Below are 18,610 nucleotides of genomic sequence, written 5' to 3'. Positions count from 1 at the left end.
ATCAAAAAGGTACGGTGTTTTTCTAACAACAAGCCATGGATAAATCCTGAAATTAAGGCGGATTCAATTAAGGAGAAGAAGAGTCTTTAGATCTGGAGACAAACAGGAGCTGAGAGTCGTCCAGAAGAGGATGAAATGGAAGATAAGGCAAGGGAAGGAAAACTACAGGAGGAAGATGGAAGAGCAGCTGCAGCAGGACAACATCAGAGGGGTTTGGAACAGCCTGAAGACAATCTCAAGACAAACCAACCCCCCAGGCTGCAGGAGACTTGGGGTGGGTGAATGACCTAAATAAATATTTTAATAGGTTTGATCAACCACCCACCCCTCCCACAGCATCGTCCCCCCCCCCTGCTGCAGTCTCCCTCATCTTCAGGGACTGCCTGTCCTTCATCTCAGGACTTCACACCTCTCAGCTTCACACCTCCCAACTCCCAGTCATTACACTCACCCCCGGCTTCTGTGGACTCCAACATACACCCCCTCTCCCCCAAAATCCACTCTTTCTATCTCAGCACTTCAAGTGAGGAACGAGCTTCGCAAGATCAAAGTGCGGAAGGCTGCAGGTCCAGATGGCATCAGCTCCAGGCTCCTGAGATGCTGCGCAGATGAACTGTGTGGCATCCTAGGCTATCTGTTCAACCTGAGCCTGTCACTGGGGAAAGTACCACAGCTGTGGAAGACATCCTGTGTGGTACCGGTACCAAAGACCTCCCATCCCAAGGACCTCAGCAGCTACAGGCCGGTAGCCCTGACATCGCATCTGATGAAGACCCTTGAGAGGTTGGTTCTAAACCATCTGCACCCCCTGGTGAGGTCTTCATTGGATCCACTACAGTTTGCTTACCAGCCTGGCATTGGGGTGGAGGATGCCATTATCTACTTCCTGCACTGAACTCTGACTCACCTGGAGAAGCCTGGAAGCACTGTGAGGATCATGTTCTTTGATTTTTTTTTTTTTTCTTTCCCCAGTGCTTTTAACACCATCCAGCCACGACTTCTGAGAGACAAGCTGGAGCTATCGGGAGTGGACCACCACATGTCCCAGTGGATACTGGACTACCTCACAGAACGTCCACAGTATGTATCTCTGATACGCTGGTCTGCAGTACGGGGGCCCCACAGGGAACTGTGCTGGCACCGTTCCTCTTCACCCGCTACACTCCAGACTTCTCCATCAACTCCCGATGCTGCCACCTACAGAAGTTCTCTGCCGACTCTGCCATAGTCGGCCTCATCACAGGTGAGGACGACTCAGAGTACAGACAGTGGACTCTGGACTTTGTGGACTGGTGTCAGCAGAACCACCTGCTGATCAACGCCGGGAAAACCAAGGAGTTGGTGGTGGACTTCCGGAGACGCAGACCCACCACACTGACACTGGTGAACATCCAGGGAGTGGACATTGAGATAGTGGACTCTTCTAGGTACCTGGGTGTTCACCTGAATAATAAACTGGACTGGAGCCACAACACTGATGCTCTTTACAGGAAGGGCCAGAGCAGACTCTACCTGCAGAGGCAGCTGAGGTCATTTGGAGTACAGGGAGCGCTTTTTATTTTTTTATTATTTTTATTTTTTTCCCGTTGACACTTTTTATTTGTTTAGGAACATTTTTATGCAACAAGATAAAATAAAAAGGAAAAAACAGAAACAGTATGAGGTCATGGGAAGATAACATACATCTGCACATCCACACATACATACGTCAGCAAGTCTGCATTACTAATTCTATGCATTAAAGGGTGCTGCCACTGTAAAGTCCAGCCATTTTCTCCATCGTCTCCTTCCCAAATCTCCCTGCAGTCGCAGAGTGAAAGTCATACATTCCATCAATTTGATGTCCTCCACTATAGAGGTAAAAAGTGTTACAGTGGGAGGATCTCTACAGAGCCAGCGTTTTGTTATGGCCTTCTTCGCAGAAGCCAAGAGAACTTTCAGAAGATAAACATCATCTGCAACTAAATTGTCTGTAAAATATCCCAGATACAATGAGGTAAATGTACAAGACATGTGGATTCCCAACACCTCTGTAATTATCTTTACAACTTCCGTCCAGAAGGGTCGTATGAGTGGGCAGGACCAGAATATATGACTGTAATCAGCCATGTCTTCCCCACAATTCCTCCAGCAAAACGCAGGTGTAGCACTGAATTTAGACTTCTGTTTAGGCGTTATGAAATAGCGTATAATGTTCTTCCAGCAGAAGTCCCGCCACATGTTGGAGTTAGTTGTGGTAAACTGTGTCTCCCAGATCCGTGCCCACCCATCTTCTGTAATCACAATGTCCATTTCTGCTTTGTGTAAATCATTGAGTTCCCTTTGAGCTTAGTCATACATTTGTACAATTTACTTATCAAGGCTCTGTTACTCCCAGAGTCATAAGCATCAATGAAAATATTAACAATCGAGAAGTCTCCACGGACACAGCTCTTTAGTCTTTTGCCAATATAGTCACGGAGTTGCAAGTATCGAAAAAAAGTCTTGTTTCTCGAGGTCGTAAGTCTTGCATAGGGTATCAAAAGCCATAATTTTAGATTTTACAATAACCGAACACCCAGCAGTGATTCCATGCCACACCCATTGTTTAAATCTACTATCGTGGAAAGCAGGTAAAAAATCAGGGTCATACGCTGGCCACCTCAGAAGTTTTATCTCTTCCTGGAGTTGTGCCTGCTTGACCACTTACAGGGAGCGCTTTTAAAGACCTTCTATGACTCTTTGGTGGCATCCATCATTTTTTACAGTGTTGTATGTTGGAGCAGCAGTTTATCAGCAGCTGAGAGGAAGAGGTTGGATAAACTCATCAGGAAGGCCAGCTCTGTTCTGGGATGCACCCTGGACCCAGTGCAGGAGGTGGGAGACAGAAGGGCTGCCCAAAATAACATCTCTGATGGACAGAGTCTCCCACCCCATGCATGTAGATGTTGCTGAACTGCAGAGCAACTTCAATGACAGACTGCTGCATCCTAGATGCATGAAGGAGCGTTTCCGCAGGTCCTTCCTCCCTGCAGCTGTCAGACTGTACAATCAGAATTGCTCCCAACAAACATAGATGTTTACATCTGCGCTGTAAATGCAATAAGTTAATTAACCGATTCGCACTACAACCTGGTTTGCCTCTTATCTGTAGTTATTTTTATTTAATTTAATAACTGTACAGTACTGTTTATAGTAACCATTGTCCATATGTAAGAAAAATTGTGTATGTTTCTGTTCTGTGTCCTGTGTGCTGTTTGTTTGTATATGTGTCTTTCTGGCTGCTGTTACAACCAAATTTCCCCTTGTGGGACAATTAAAGGATTATTCTATTCTATTCTATTCTATTCTATTCTATTCTAATATCTACCAAACATCAGTGTTATAATAGAGGCTTACACATAACAGTACACTCATATTTTTCTTTCTTGAAATATAGGATTTAATTTACAGGGTAATAAAGAATTGGTTTTGGTTTAGAATTAATTTACTTATACAATCACATAATACTGTATTCTAAAATACGTGCGCACATTCAGTTTGAGTTTGTAGTATTGTTTGTTGTCAGCTTTTGAGTACAGTTCTGTTACTTTGACCTCTTTTATGGACCCAAGATTTAGATTTATTTTGTATAATTTAACCAAGTTTGTGTTTTTTTTGGTTAAATAAAAAATAAAAAAAACTTTTTTTGGACTTAAACCTGTGCCTGACTTCTCTTCACTGCTCAGTCCGTCACACCCAGTTTTTTTTCTTCTTAATCTGTTGTCTTATGGTTCCAAGCAATGTCACCAATCTTTGTATTTTATTATTATCTCATAACACTTGTTTAATCATCTCTCCTATGGACCTTTTAATGTCTACAATCTCAGACCAACACAGCCCTGCCCTCCAGTACAGCAGCAGCAGCAGGTGCGGCAACCCCTCAGCAGCAACATTGTACCCATCAGATAAAACAGTGGCTACTTTTGCTGCATTGTGCCCACCTGATGACAAGCGAATATCTCTGCACAGCCCTAAACCCCACTACTGCATTCTGCTCACTGCCTCAGTTCAGCCCAAAGTGAAGAGACTCAGTCACCTCAGAGCCAGCACTAAAGACTGTAGATTTCTTATGCACCACTAAAAATGAAAGTGAGATTAAAATATGAAAGCACTCTAATCACAGTATAACACATGCAAAATCAGAAGGCATAAATGATTATGAATCCTTTTCTCCTTCTTTGGTTACAATGGGTGCATTAAGGGGGGTTAGTGTCTTTGTCAGCACTGGTACCATGAAACAACATATGTGCATGGCCCTGACAGTGAATGCTTTCCTGTGAGATCTCTCAGGAAGATGGCGCCTTTGCTCGGCTTGACTTCTACCTGCCTACGTTGTATTGTATTTTATGCTTTTATATCAGCCCTTACGTTTAATATTTGGAGCTATGCTGCTGTGATTTACGACCGTTCTTCCTTGCTCCACATCAAAGAGTCTATGGAACGTCTTTATGATGACTGGGACAGTTATAGAAAAACTTTCCCCCCACCATTTGTGCACTCTTCCACCTCACCGGATTACTTCTTGCTACCTGCGAAACATGCCCTAAGCCATTCCAAAAAGAAATCGAGGAAAAGAGGCTGTAGGGACGGCATCCAGGTACACATCAGACGAGCCTACAGATCGGAAATTTCCCCACTCGTCTGGAGGCGTCCCCGGTTTCTGATGCCAGTTACCCTTCCGGATTTGGTTGGAAACACGTACTTGCAGCCACTACAGCGTGGATCCTGCCCATCTGATGCTCTGGATTTTGCTGATTATCTCCCCACCGCTGCGCCCTCATAGCCTGCATCGCACAACCGGTGGTTGGTCCCGCCGGTTGGTCCCGCCGGTTCCATGGCGCTGCTGTAGACCTCGCATGCGGACACGGTGTTTGCTGTCAGTTCCACTCCGACAAGCTGATGGGAAACCTGCGCTGCCAGCTTTTAATCGAATTGCGCTCTTGAACGCCCGCTCCATCGCAAACAAATCCTTCTCTCTGAATGAGCTCTTCACAGGGAAAAACCTGGACTTTCTGTTTCTCACTGAAACATGGCAGAGGGATGGCGAGTTTATTCACCTAAACGAACTGCGTCCTGCAGACTGCTCTTACTTGGGCACCCCCCGTTTAGGTTGCCGTGGTGGAGGACTTGCTGTTGTCTTCAAGGACAGTTTCACCTGCAGAGGTATGCAAACTGAAAACTATTCTTCTTTTGAGTCACAAACAATTAAGGTGGGTGGGTGTTTTAGTCTATCGCCCTCCTGGCCCTGCTACTGAGTTCTTAAAGGATTTTATGGACTTCTTATCTTCTATTATCAAGCTGGAGAAAGTTTTAATTCTTGGGGATTTTAACATTCATATTGATGATGCCTCACCTAACTCTGCAGCTGAACTTTTATCTATAAATGAGTCTTTTAACTTTGTCCAACATGTCTCCGGTCCAACCCATTTAAAAGGCCATACCTTGGACCTTGTTTTTTCCTTGGGCCTCAACATTGGCAATGTGTTTGCTGAGGATGTACATTTGAGTGATCATAACTGTATCTTCGTGGAACTCAATTTTAGCTCTAAACAAATGCCTGTGAAGTTAAAAACTCATAGACGCATAATAACTGAGACTACTGCTGAGAGGTTCTCCATTATGTTTGACAGTTCTCTACTTTTTACCGGAAACGATGTAAATGTTCTTATTCAGTCTTTTAATAGGGAATGCTCATCCATCTTAGATCAAGTGGCACCTATTAAAACAAGCTCGGCTTTACAAAAGAAGACATGCCCTTGGATAAACGAGTCTATCTTAAACTTAAGGAGAATATGCCGCAAAACAGAACGACTATCGAAGAAAACCAAAATTGACGCACACAGGCTCCATCTTCGAGATCCCATGCTCTCCTTAAATGACACGGTGAAAACTGTTAGTTCAGAATATTTTTCTAGACTTATAACAAAAAACAAGAGAAATCCCAAGTTTCTTTTTGACAAAATCAGTGCTATTGTCTCCCCAGATGTGGTACCTTTAGATGTACACTCTAAAGTAGATAATAATAAACTCTTCCAATTTTTTGTTGATAAGATTAAAAACATCAGTGCTAAAATCTCCCCAAAGCTTTCTTGTTCTCCGAGTCAGGCACTAACTTTGTACTCCTGGTCGACTTTTACAACTGTAACATATGATGAAATAGCAGCCCTGGTGGACAAAATGAAGCCATCCTCAAGCCCCTCAGACATTATCCCCACTAAGCTTTTTATTAATGCCTTTGACACCAATGGTCCTTGGGTTGTGAACCTTTTTAATGTTTCTCTTCAGACTGGGGTGTTCCCCAGCTTTTTTAACCCCTGGAGGGTCTTAGAAAAATGCATACACTATCGGTCTTAGAGCCACAAATCGACCCTAAGACTCTCCAGGGGTTAAACATGCCACTGTGGAACCAAGGCTCAAAAAACCCAACCTGGACCCAACACGACTTCAAAATGTAAGACCTATGTCCAAACTCCCATTTATGTCAAAAATCCTTGAGAAGGCAGTAGCTGTCCACCTTACGGCATACTTGGAGAAATATAACATCCATGACCGTTTTCAATCTGGGTTCCGTAAATTGCACTCCACTGAGACAGCACTACTGAAAGTTACTAATGATATTATGATGTCAGCAGACTCCGGAGAATACAGTCCTAGTCTTGTTAGCTTTACCTCAGCCTTTGATACAGTCAACCATACCATCCTGATAAACAGACAGAGACCTGGTTGGGATGTCTGGCTCTGTTCTAGACTGGTCTTCATCTTATATATCTGAAAGGAGTTTTAGCGTGTCTGCAAACCAGATCATGTCGGAATCTACAGAGTTGTTGTGTGGAGCTCCTCAGGGCTCTGTGCTGGGACCTATTCTGTTTTTAATATACATTCTTCCTTTAAGCCAGATAATACAGCAGTTTCCTGAAGTATCGTATCATCTTTTTGCTGACGATATTCAGCTATATTATTCTTTTAAGCCTGCTGAAGCTCATAAGCTCTCCAATCTGATTGACTGTTTAACCAACATTAAACAATGGTTGAACAGTAATTGCTTACAGCTAAACCCAGCCAAAACAGAAACTTTGATTATTGCACCAGGCAGTGCAATACCCGATATTAAACAGCAACTGGGTGACTTAGGTTCCTCACAGAAACATAACCTTAGAGTTATTTTTGATGAAGCTTTTTCTTTGGAGGGACATTTAAATCAGACAGTAAGAACCTGCTTTTTTCACTTGAGGAACATTTCTAAACATAGATCCATCGTGTCAACAAGTGAACTCGAGATGATAATACATGCTTTTATCTCTACAAGACTCGACTACTGTAACAGCCTGTTTACTTGTCTAAACATGAAAGGGCTAGCCCGCCTACAGGTTGTTCAAAACTCTGCAGCGAGGCTACTGACCCGCTCGAACAAGGGTGCTCATATGACCCCTGGTTTAAAGTCGCTGCACTGGCTACCAATCAGATTCAGGTTCCAGTCTCATGCAGTAGTGGCAAGAATCAGTCAGGAGGGATAAGATCAATGATCTGTGAGAGGAGGGGTTATTCTGTTGCCTCTCATGCACCTGTTGTCACTTTTATTTACACCAAAGCAGGTGAGCTACACTCATCACAGTTTCTGCTTCCTAACTGGACAGATTATATTCCTTAAGTTTAACTCTTTGTGTTTTGTTGTGATGCTCCATTATTCATCTCACCTGTTTTGTTCAACATGGATGCTTTCTGAGGACTGATACTAATAAACATCACCACTCAAAAAAACAAAACCCCATTACATTTTCTTAGAACGAGTTCAAAGGCGGCTGTTGCAGACATGACTGAAAACACTCAGACAAACGCAGAGGGTGTTAGGTTCGTTAGATGAACTATATTTAAGACAGAACATTTGGTACAAATTAGCAATAAGGTAAACCAAAGTTATCGTCAAGGAATAGATGCACAATCAAACAGGTGATCTAAATGCTATATTCCATTCTCATACCACCAACACACAGAGCTATATGAGGTAATATGTTGCACAACATCCTGTGTAAAGTCATATAAGAAACTGCAAATAAAAGTGATTCTGGTCCCTGATCATGATGATCCTGCAGTATGGGTTGGTCCCTATGAGCAGCACAATGACAGCTGTGAGTAAACAAACTCTCCCTAAAGTTGCTCTTCTTTCCCTTCAAAGAATTTATTCAAATACATTAAAAAAAAAACACAACACCTTTTTATTTATTTTACTCATGGATCATAATAATGTTGGCATCACAATTTCTGTCTTAGCACTCCTGAACCAGGTTTTCACAAAAATCAGTAGTTGTATCAGCGTCTGCCACACTGGTGGGATCTCATCTACAAATTTCTCAATTGATTTCAGAAACACTGATGATATGTTAACCCAGATATTTCCACAGATATAAAAGCATGTTTCTGAAATAAATTCCTTTTTTTGTCTTTTTTTTTTTTTTTAATTTGTAAATTTTAACTTGATTAATTACTAAATGTAGGATGTTCGCTTCACTTCAGGTTACAGTCATTAATCATTTTAAACACATTAAGCTCAAGTCTGATGTGAACTTTTTTCTTTTTTAAAGCATTTGTATCTATTTTCTATAAAAATATAAGTCACAAGCACAAGTAGAAAAATAAAAATTAAGACATTCTTGGACAGTCTCTGTGAAGCCTTCATAAAATATGAATGTCAGGAGCAGAAATCAGTGGTTGGACTTGGCCTTTGACTAGAAACCCCCCCCATCCCTGCTTGTTTTTCAAAGGTGAAAAACTGAATGTGAGTGCAGAGTGTGCCCCTGTGTCAATTAACTCAATGTTAATCCTGGCACCTCCTCTCCAAAGCAGAGCTCAGCCTCTCTCTGGCACTGCCGCATGACTTGAGAACCCCATCGTTCCTGAAGAGTCAAAAAAAAAGAAAAAAAAAAGAAATGCGCACGTGTGAGGCTGCGGTCTCACTCGTGCAACAGGCTAACACACATTTAAATAGAAATATGAAGTTCAACTAAGTCGAGGTGATGAAAGACTGTTCTACCTGGACAGGAAGATGTGAAGCAGTGAGGCATCGTGCTTAGGGAAGTATTCCTGCTGGACAGCATGTTCCAAACATAGCAGCTGACCCGGGACCAGCAAAGCCTTTTTTGTCTTCCCCTCTCCCTGGAAGTAAAAACAATAAAGAAAAGGCTCACCACATTTAAAACCAACTTACAACCTGGCCATTACAGATTTGCCTGAAAGCTTTCGGCAAAGATCAGCTTTTTAATAGGAATTATGTGAATATGTTAAAATAATAAATAAAAATCTTTTGGGTATGAATGGTGGATGGACTGACCCATATATAGATAGTATCAATACCAATGCTGGTATTGGATCAATACTAGCATGACAGGATCAATACTTTGTTTTTAACCACCAAGTTCAGTATAAAACCCTCTTCATGTTATTATTACTTTTTTCCAGTAATAATAAAATATAAAAAAATATTCTTCAAACATGCACAATGAAAAATGTCTGAACCTTTTTGTGTTGACTGTCACATCTGTTTGATTTATAACCTATATAACATTTAAACAACACAAGACGACCAAAAACTGCTTTAGAGACAGACACATTTAAAGTCCAGGTCTCCAAAAATCCCAGTTTTAAAATACATAAACAGCTGAAAGGTGTGTTTTGTTGTATTAACTAATTATTTTGAAAAGTAAAACTCAGTGATTTAGTGGTCATTAAATGTGTTCAGAATTTGCAAATTGATGATTATTGATCTCAGAACTCATGAGACACTGCTCTCCCCACACAAGCTGCCTTTACAAGTTAAAAGTATCAGCATCATCAATACTTACCTTGTATTTACTCGGTATTGGATCAATCACACAGTACTAGTAAATATCAAGTATTATGGCTCTCTTAAGATAAATTCTGAGATATAACAGAATTATGGCTCGCTGAAGTTCCTTAAATATTTGGATGTCTAATCTCTGCCAGCAGATTTGGAGCCCTGCTGAACCTATTCTGTGCATATAAATGACTGATATTGTGTTTATAGTTTCTCGTGAAGTGTTACATAATAGGAAGCACTGCAGCGAAGCTTTACCTTGAGTAGTCCCATCATGACCAGCAGTGTGGAGAGGAAGCAGTATGACTGGAGGGTGGAGCCAGAGAGGAGCTTCTTCAACATTGCATCTGTGGAGCGCAGTGACACACTGCATGTCAGAATCTCAGAGAATAGAAGCTATCCACATGAAAAAGAGGACAGCACAAGAGAGAAACTGCACCTTGACGTCCTCACTAATAAGCAGCCCACTCAGTGCAATTATATTTGAGTAATCTCTGCATGCCAAAGCTTTGAAAAGGGTGTGCTGTGTTGCAATTCAATGTTTGACTATAAAGTGACAGAGGACCTAATTTGGTTGTTCTCATTAATTAGTCATATATAAACTGTTCCAATGATGCCTGCTCATATTAAAAGTTTCAAACAATGACAGCAGTGTCTGTGCTGATGATCCTTGTATGTTAAAAGCTCAGACTTCAGTTTTCCTACTTTTGGCTCTTTATGCAGTCATCTCAATCAATCATGGTCATCTCAGACACACAGCTGTAGCTGTGAGCAGAAAAGCTCCACCTGCTGTTTAATCCTTTTGTTTGTGAGGGGCAGCCAATCAGAAGAAAGTTGGCTTAAATTAAGAGGAGCTTGTTTTTGATGAACTGAGAGGTGGCACCAAGGTCCAATATAAGACAAATAAGGATTATTTTGAACTTTGAATCCTGCAAATGTGGGACTAATGAGGAGCAGAATCAGTCTAATGTAAGTGTGACTTTATTCACCGATAGTATCCAGAACAGCGGCCTTGGTCTCCGGATCTTCACTATATAGGGAACCGATTTTCAGAATGACATCAGCAGCTTTCTGTGGCTCAGATGCATCGACCTGGTGAGAAGACAGCAACAGGTTAAACCCATTCCAGCAAAGTAAAACACGCCAACACCAACATGCTACAAACACTTACTACTGACTACTTAAAAACATGTAACCTCTTGCTGAAGGTGTGTCCTCAACTGTCCCAGCTGGAGAAGCTGTTCTGCAGAGGGGCAGCTGAGGAACGACGTGATCTCCGCCTGTGGACGAACATCGAGACATCACTGAGAACTCTTTTCATTTCCCAGTTTATGTGAAGTAACTAACTGATCAACAATCACATGAAAGCAACTGTTCGTCTAATAAAGCTTCAACTTACAGGACTGTTAGGCGAAACAGGACTATTTCCATTTGTTGTTATGCCGTTTTCACTGCCCTCTTCATTTTCTTCATTGCAGTCATCACTGACATCATCATCATCATTGTCGTCATCATCATCGTTTCCACTGTCATCTTCATCACCCTCATCTCCCTCATCATCACTGTAGCAGTGAAAGTTAAGGAAAAACCTAATTGTCAGTTGTATATATAGAACACCAGGATCTAAGATTGAGATATTTAAGGATAATATGGAGGACTTATTTACAAATATAAATCAGAAAAGAATGTTTATTTGTGGGGACTTTAATATTGACTTATTGAATCCAAATCATAATAAGAGTACAGAAGAATTTATTGATTCCATGTACAGCATAGGTTTATTTCCACTGATAACAAGACCGACCAGAATAACATCTCATTGTGCAACTCTATTAGATAATATATTTACAAATATAATAGAAGGAAAGATAAAAAGTGGGCTGTTAATCAATGATATAAGTGACCATTTACCAGTCTTTGCATCGTATAATTGCCATTATAAAGTGAACAACGATGGACATAAGATTATTTACAAAAGAATAAGAACAGAGAAGACCTTAAATTGTCTTAGAAATGAACTTTTAAAGCAAGATTGGAATATTGTGTATGAACAAACAGAAGTTAATAAAGCTTACGAAGGATTTTTAAGAACATTTAACACATTACTTGATAAAAACTGCCCAGTAATTGAAATCAATAGGAAACACAACTATGCAGGAAGACCATGGATGACAAAAGGACTACAAAATGCCAGCAAAAAAAAGAATACCTTATATCGAGAATTCATAAAAAAGAGAACAATAGAAACTGAAATGAAGTATAAAACTTACAAAAATAAATTAACTAATATAATGAGATCCTGTAAAAGAGAGTATTACATTAAAAGGTTAGAACACAATAAAGATAACACAAGAGATATATGGAATGTATTAAACAGAATAATCAAAAATGAATCAAGGAATAATGATTACCCTGGGTACTTTATAGAAGGGACAAGAAGTATTAATAACATGGAGGAGATAGTAAATGGCTTTAATGAATTCTTCGTAAACATAGGGCCAAAACTGGCAGAAGAAATAAAGGTTGATGGAATAGAAAGGGACACTGGTGAAAATATTGAAAGGAATAGTAGCTCAATGTTTTTAAGAGCAGTGGAAGAGAAAGAGATTTATGACATGGTTAGAGGACTTAAGAACAAAACCAGTACAGACTGGAATGATATTGATATGGTAACGGTAAAGACAGTTATTGATGGTATCGTAAAACCATTAAAATATATATTCAACTTGTCGTTTCAAAAAGGAGTTTTTCCACAAAAAATGAAAGTTGCTAAAGTTATTCCCATTTACAAAACCGGTGAAAGACATCATTTTACAAACTATAGACCAGTGTCAATACTCTCCCAGTTCTCTAAGATACTGGAAAAACTCTTCATAAAAAGATTTGACAGTTTTGTGGAAAAATATGAATTAATGACAGATAGTCAGTATGGGTTCAGAAGCAACAGATCAACAGCTTTGGCACTGATAGATTTAATGGAAAAGATAACGGAATGTATGGATAATAAGAGGTATGCGCTCGGAGTTTTCTTAGATCTAAAGAAGGCGTTTGATACTGTTAATCATGAAATTCTATTAAAAAAACTGGAAAAGTACGGGTTTAGGGGAGTGGTTTTGGAATGGTTAAAAAGCTATGTAGGGAATAGGCAACAATATGTACAAATAAATGAATATAAATCTAATTTGATGGATATAGCTTGTGGAGTACCTCAAGGTTCAGTACTGGGTCCAAAAATGTTTATTATGTACTTAAATGATATCTGCAGAGTATCGGAGATTTTAAAGTTTGTAATATTTGCAGATGACACAAATATACTGTGTGCAGGTGGGGAATTGCCACAGGTTTTGGAAATGATCACACAGGAATTAACGATATTAAAGAAGTGGTTTGATATAAATAAATTATCATTGAATCTCGATAAAACCAAATTTATGTTGTTTGGAAACCAAAAGAAAAACATCGAAGTAGAAATATGTGTTGACAATGTATATTTAGAAAGAGTAAATGAAATAAAATTTCTTGGGGTGATCATTGACCACAAGCTCTGTTGGAAGCCACACATTACTTATGTTCGGGGGAAATTGGCACGGGGCATTGCCGTCCTGGGAAAAGCAAAGCATATGTTGGATCAGAAAGCACTGCACATTTTATACTGTGCTTTACTACTGCCATATATGAGCTACTGTGTAGAGGTCTGGGGAAACACATACAAAAGTAACACACAAACAATAACTATAATACAGAAAAGGGCCATTAGATTAATAAATAATGTAGGGTACAGGGACCATACAAATGCACTCTTTGTCAAAATGCAAGCTATTAAATTCCAAGACTTGGTGAAGCTTAAAACAGCGCAAATAATGTATAAAGTCAGAAATAAATTGCTTCCCAAAGAAATCTGTAAATTGTTCATAGAAAGAGAAGGTGGGTATAACTTAAGAGGGAAATGGAATTTAAAAATACAAAGTGCTAGAACAACTTTAAGAACTATGTCAATCTCAATTGCAGGAGTTAAATTATGGAACAGTCTAACAGAAGAAATAAAAGACAGTCAAAACATAAAACAGTTTAAAGTAAAATATAAAAACCTAATTTTAAATAAGTATAAGAATGAAGAAAACGGGGTTAACCCAGGACGGTAATGTTGCTGGTAATGGTGTTGCGGTTCTTTTTTGGTTGTTTTTTTGTTTTGTTTTGGTTTGTTGTTTTTCCATAACTTGTGTATCTGCAAATATACACATTCTGTATTTTTCATATGAAAGAAACTATACTGTGGTGGGGCTTGCTAATTTCTTGTTTTTGATTTATGTATGTTATGTTTTGTTTTACTTCATATGTTTATATGTTTCATATGTTGTTTGTTTAATTTAAGACAAAAAAAAATTAAATGAATGAGAGGTAAAACTTGAGGGGGTAGGGACAAATAAGTAAATACTTCAGCCTACTCCTTTTCAAACAAATAATGGAATGATATTTTGTAATGATTGTGAAGGCACATGTTTGAAATGTTTGAAATAAAAATGAACTGAACTGAAAAGTTTTAAATCTATTGTTTGCATGTTTGTGCAGTTAAACACTAAAAATGATTATGGATTTTTAAAGCCTGCGTTACCTGAGTGACTCGAGCACGTCTCCTTTGTTCATGTTCTCCATAGCCTCTCTCAAAGCCTCACAGCCCTCCTCTCCAAGACAGTTACCTATCAGCCACAAACAAAACCAGTTTCAAACTAAAAATGTCTTTTTATTTTACATTTCTGCAGCATTGTTCAATCAACCTGGACCTTCTTTCTCCAAACACATAAAGACCCATTTCATGGTCAATGTGCATACCGTTCAGATCCAATTTCTCCATATCAGCTTTGTCTGCAACAGCCTGAGCCACCACTAGTGCTGCTGCTTCAGTGAGCTCACCAAATGACAGATTAAGCTCCTGGAAAAAAAGTTGCATGAGAGAGCACTGTGAGATGGAAGAGACACAAAGGGAAACCAAGTCCTGAGCTGCGATCGTACACTGACCTTGAGGATTGGCAGTCCTTCTCTCAGGACTGCAGCGAGGGCGACAGCTCCCTCAGAACGGACCAGACAGTCACCAAAATTGATCACTTGGATGTTCCTGAGATGCCTCAGAGCCTATAAGGCCAAGTGAATTCGGGGACACAGTCAAACACCGGATAAAGGTCCTCTCTGCTTACAGAAAGTTGCTGAAAAAAAAAAAAAAAAAAAAGGATCTCACCTGTGCCATGGGCAGCGAGCCCTTCTTGGTGAAAGTGTTGTCATTGAGGTTGAGGACTCGAAGCTCTGGGTTATGTCGAATGGCTGAAGCTAACGCCATCACACCTGAGTAGTTTATTCCATTCTGGGGCATGTGAATCTCTTCAAGGCTGCCCATCAGCTGTTGTGAAAGCGAGGAAGAAACTGCATCATAAAACAGAAATGGTCTTTGTTCCTCCCAAATCAAAAGTCCATAATATCATTACATTTACTACACGTCACATTTACGGTAATGTAAAACTGAACAAGGTGGGAGTATTTTGTACCTGAAAGGCCTTAGCCAAGGCGCTAGCTCCTTCATTTTCCAGGCGGTTCCTCCCTGCTATAAACACTCTTAGTCTAAGTGGAGCTCCAAGAGACGATGACTGTCTGTGGCACTCAATCAGGGCTTCAGCCAAGATCTATATTAAACATACAAACATGGATGCTGTTAGAACTATAATGCAAATACACAATAAAGTGTTACATTTTTAAAAATCTGTTAACTACATTAAAAAGCCAACATTTACGTACATAATTTGAGCCTGTGCCTCTGTACACAACCATAGCAAATTTAAAACAAGACAATCAGGGTGTGATTGATGGGCAGCTAACATAAATAAATGTGTGTCTTTGTCTATATATTATTTGACAAAGCTGTTTGAGAGCTCACCTTTCCTCCACCAATCCCCATACCACAATTGTTGAGCTTTAGCTCCCTCATGGTGTGGCAGGAGGGGCTCTTAAGCAGCTGCTCGATTCCTTTGACACCATCTGGCCCAAAAGCATTATCACTCAGGTCCAGCTCAGTCAGCCTGGCCCCTGCACTCAATATTGCACTCCCCATGGACCTCTGAAGCACAAGAATAGACAAAAATACAGAACAGTATAAAGCACATTAGATTGTGCATGTATGAACACAAGAAAATTTCAGGAAGCGTAAAAGAACATCAACATTCATACACAGAAAACTGATGTGATATCCCTTTCACGCATAGTGGTCACTACAGTGGACAGCTATTCAAAGGCTGTTTTCTTGTATTTGTGTCAGTGCTGATTGCACATAAACCACCACTACGTTGGACACTGATGTGTCACTTCATACCCTTCCATCATACCCTTGAGTGACATGCAAAAAAAAAAAAACTCTTTGAAAAGTACATGTTTAAAAAAATTAAGTTCAAAAACCTTTTTTTCATGCCTAAAGATGAATAAAAATACTAAAAAACCCTGATTGAGGTTTTCATAATTCATGCATGAAAGGAATATTTAACAGTTCAAGAGTATGAAAGAGGATGGATTCTTCCTTTTATTGGGGGTGTAACTCAGTGGCTTCTCACCAGGGCTGGTGGGATTTCAGAGCGTAGTCTTCCAGTGAACATGTCACTCCAGTAGCATCTCTGAAAGACACCAAAAATGGGAACAGTTAACAGAATGTATCACACTGCAGGAGAGTGTAAAGTATAAATGCTGTTGGAATGTAACAGTATTGTATATTCAAGATGGAAGAATTTTGATGAAATATTTCAACTAAACAAAACTGGTTGTAGTTTGAAACACACTTGAAATATTAGATTACTAAGACAAATAATCTGAAAAGGTTTTTTACTGACAATCAAATCCTAATGATAAATGATCCTTTACTATGATGGGAAATGGTGAACTATGAAAGCACCTGAAGCATGTCTTTGTTCTCCAGAGCCTTTGCAATGGCTTGGGCAGCTTCAACTCCCAGAGTGTTTCCTTCTAGGCGTAGAGCTCTCAAACCCTGGTACTGCTTGATGTCTCGGGCCAGCTGCTCCGCTGAAAGCACAGGGATCAATTTGTCAGATTTAAGCAGTCAACAAGGATCACCTTCATGTCTACAGCACACACAAGGGAATAACAGCAAAAAAAAATAAAAAATAGAGCTACATATTCTCACCTGATTCTGCATTGTCAAGCTTCAGTCCAAGGCCTTTGTAGCTCAACTCTCCATCACCAACATGGGTCTTAGAGAGAGCATCAGCCAGCTGAGCAATGTCATCTGAAGCCATAGTGACTCTAGAAACATCCACAAATTACGGAGAAGGGGAAAGCGACACATTTTATAAGCTTATCCAGCAACATAAATAAGAATAAATGCAAGCGCAGACACAAAAAAGCCAAATGCTGTTCAGTAAGAGTTAAGAACATTCAGCGTTACAGAAACGTCAAAAAAGTACTGTCAACAACCAAGTTAGCTATTTAGCTGTTCTGTGCTAACTAGTAGTAGTGCGCAACAAGATAAACGCTGACTAAACTAAACTACACTAAACTGAGTGTTTTTTCTGTCTGTTTGAGGAAAATCATCTTGTCTATGAGACACACGACTGTCTTCAAAACGCAGACGACTTTTCAAACTAGAGAAGCTTACCAAATGGGAAAATGGTAAATAAAGCGACAACACGCCGCTTCTTCCGCGCGCCGGTTGCTAAACGCCGTGACGTCACGCTGCCTGGATTTTTTTTTTTCTTCGTGGATTTTGTCAGCGTTTGTCAGAGTATTATCGCCATCTGCTGTTTTCCTCTTGTCTCTGCCGTTTGAGGCCTCGGTTTGAGTTTGAGCGTTGTCTTTTCTTCTCTATGCTTAAACCAGTAAATGAAGATTGTTTTTACCAATGAAAAAAAGCCTTCCACGAGTCAAACGTTCAGGTTATTATATCAAAATTCCAATATTGGCACAAAAATTGAGTTGGTGAGGCAATTTTTATTTTCCAAGTGGTGGAAACACGCTTGTTAAAGATTAAATGTAATTCAATATTTGAAAGAGTAAACAATAGCTGAAAATGTTCTTTGTTTCTACAAAGAAGTTCAAAAACTCACAGGACAGGCTTTGGAATTGGCTGGTGTCCTGACTCATTCACGTTATAACTAATAGGGTTGCTTTGTGAGTCAATGTGGAGAAGCTTTCGGTAGGCCCGGGAGCTCCTCACAGGATAAAGAAGGTGACCCACGTAGGCAGACCTCTGTCCCCTTCATGCCAAAATGTAAAGGCCCGCACAGACAGAGACAGCTAAGAACAAAAATAATGACTCCAAATGTCTAGGTGAACCCTTTAATGAGCTGTGATGACATCACGAGCATGACCTCATGCTGGACAAAATAGTCCATGAGACCAAAATGTATTGAAATTAAAAAAAAATAAAATAATATATGTATTTTATGTATGACGATATGTGTTTATTAATTTGACGCATATAGTTCTTTATATTTGGTCCAACCCAATCAGGTCACCCATATCAGAGGAAAACCCGTGTATTCCTTCTGTGTTTCTTGATTTGTAGCATTTTACTTAATTTGTAAGATGCACAACTTATTATTATTAATGAATTGTGCATAAAGACTAAAGTTTTTTTCTTCTTCACGTAATTAATAAATTAAAATATTGATGATGAAGAAGTCCGGGTACATGAACTATATACGGTAGTATGCAAAAGTCCTGACCTACTCTTATCTCTTTAAAGAGTAAATAAGAAGAAATTCTCTAGAG

The 18,610-nt window shown here is 39.7% G+C and overlaps 1 protein-coding gene across 1 annotated transcript; it reads right to left on the bottom strand.

The window, feature by feature from the left end:
- Positions 1 to 8,442: 8,442 nt before the first annotated feature.
- Positions 8,443 to 17,588, bottom strand: rangap1b (Ran GTPase activating protein 1b). Its single transcript, XM_085415815.1, has 16 exons — positions 17,496 to 17,588; positions 17,025 to 17,143; positions 16,776 to 16,903; positions 16,441 to 16,500; positions 15,774 to 15,953; positions 15,388 to 15,522; positions 15,084 to 15,242; positions 14,867 to 14,980; positions 14,681 to 14,780; positions 14,463 to 14,547; positions 11,250 to 11,412; positions 11,047 to 11,130; positions 10,840 to 10,942; positions 10,109 to 10,197; positions 9,050 to 9,171; positions 8,443 to 8,912 (listed from the first exon to the last, which is right to left on the bottom strand). The coding sequence occupies exons 2-16, from the start codon at positions 17,134 to 17,136 to the stop codon at positions 8,834 to 8,836; spliced, it is 1,713 nt and encodes a 570-aa protein (XP_085271941.1). The 5' UTR covers positions 17,137 to 17,143; positions 17,496 to 17,588; the 3' UTR covers positions 8,443 to 8,833.
- Between the last annotated feature and the right edge of the window lie 1,022 nt (positions 17,589 to 18,610).

This window comes from Rhamphochromis longiceps, linkage group LG8, assembly GCF_057381845.1.
Source record: "Rhamphochromis longiceps isolate RC_006_pf linkage group LG8, R_longiceps_female_GT1.1, whole genome shotgun sequence".
Lineage (NCBI taxonomy): Eukaryota > Metazoa > Chordata > Actinopteri > Cichliformes > Cichlidae > Rhamphochromis > Rhamphochromis longiceps.
This window is presented reverse-complemented; position numbering and strand designations above follow the sequence as displayed.

Bases quoted from the DNA above. Each gene is read 5' to 3' on its own strand.
- rangap1b (XM_085415815.1), bottom strand. From the start codon at position 17,136: ATGGCTTCAGATGACATTGCTCAGCTGGCTGATGCTCTCTCTAAGACC. The intron at 14,981-15,083 runs GTGAGATCCTTT...TTGGCCTTATAG, and splicing joins GCTCGCTGCCCATGGCACAG to GCTCTGAGGCATCTCAGGAA. The intron at 9,172-10,108 runs GTAAAGCTTCGC...TTTTACTTCCAG, and splicing joins TCATGATGGGACTACTCAAG to GGAGAGGGGAAGACAAAAAA.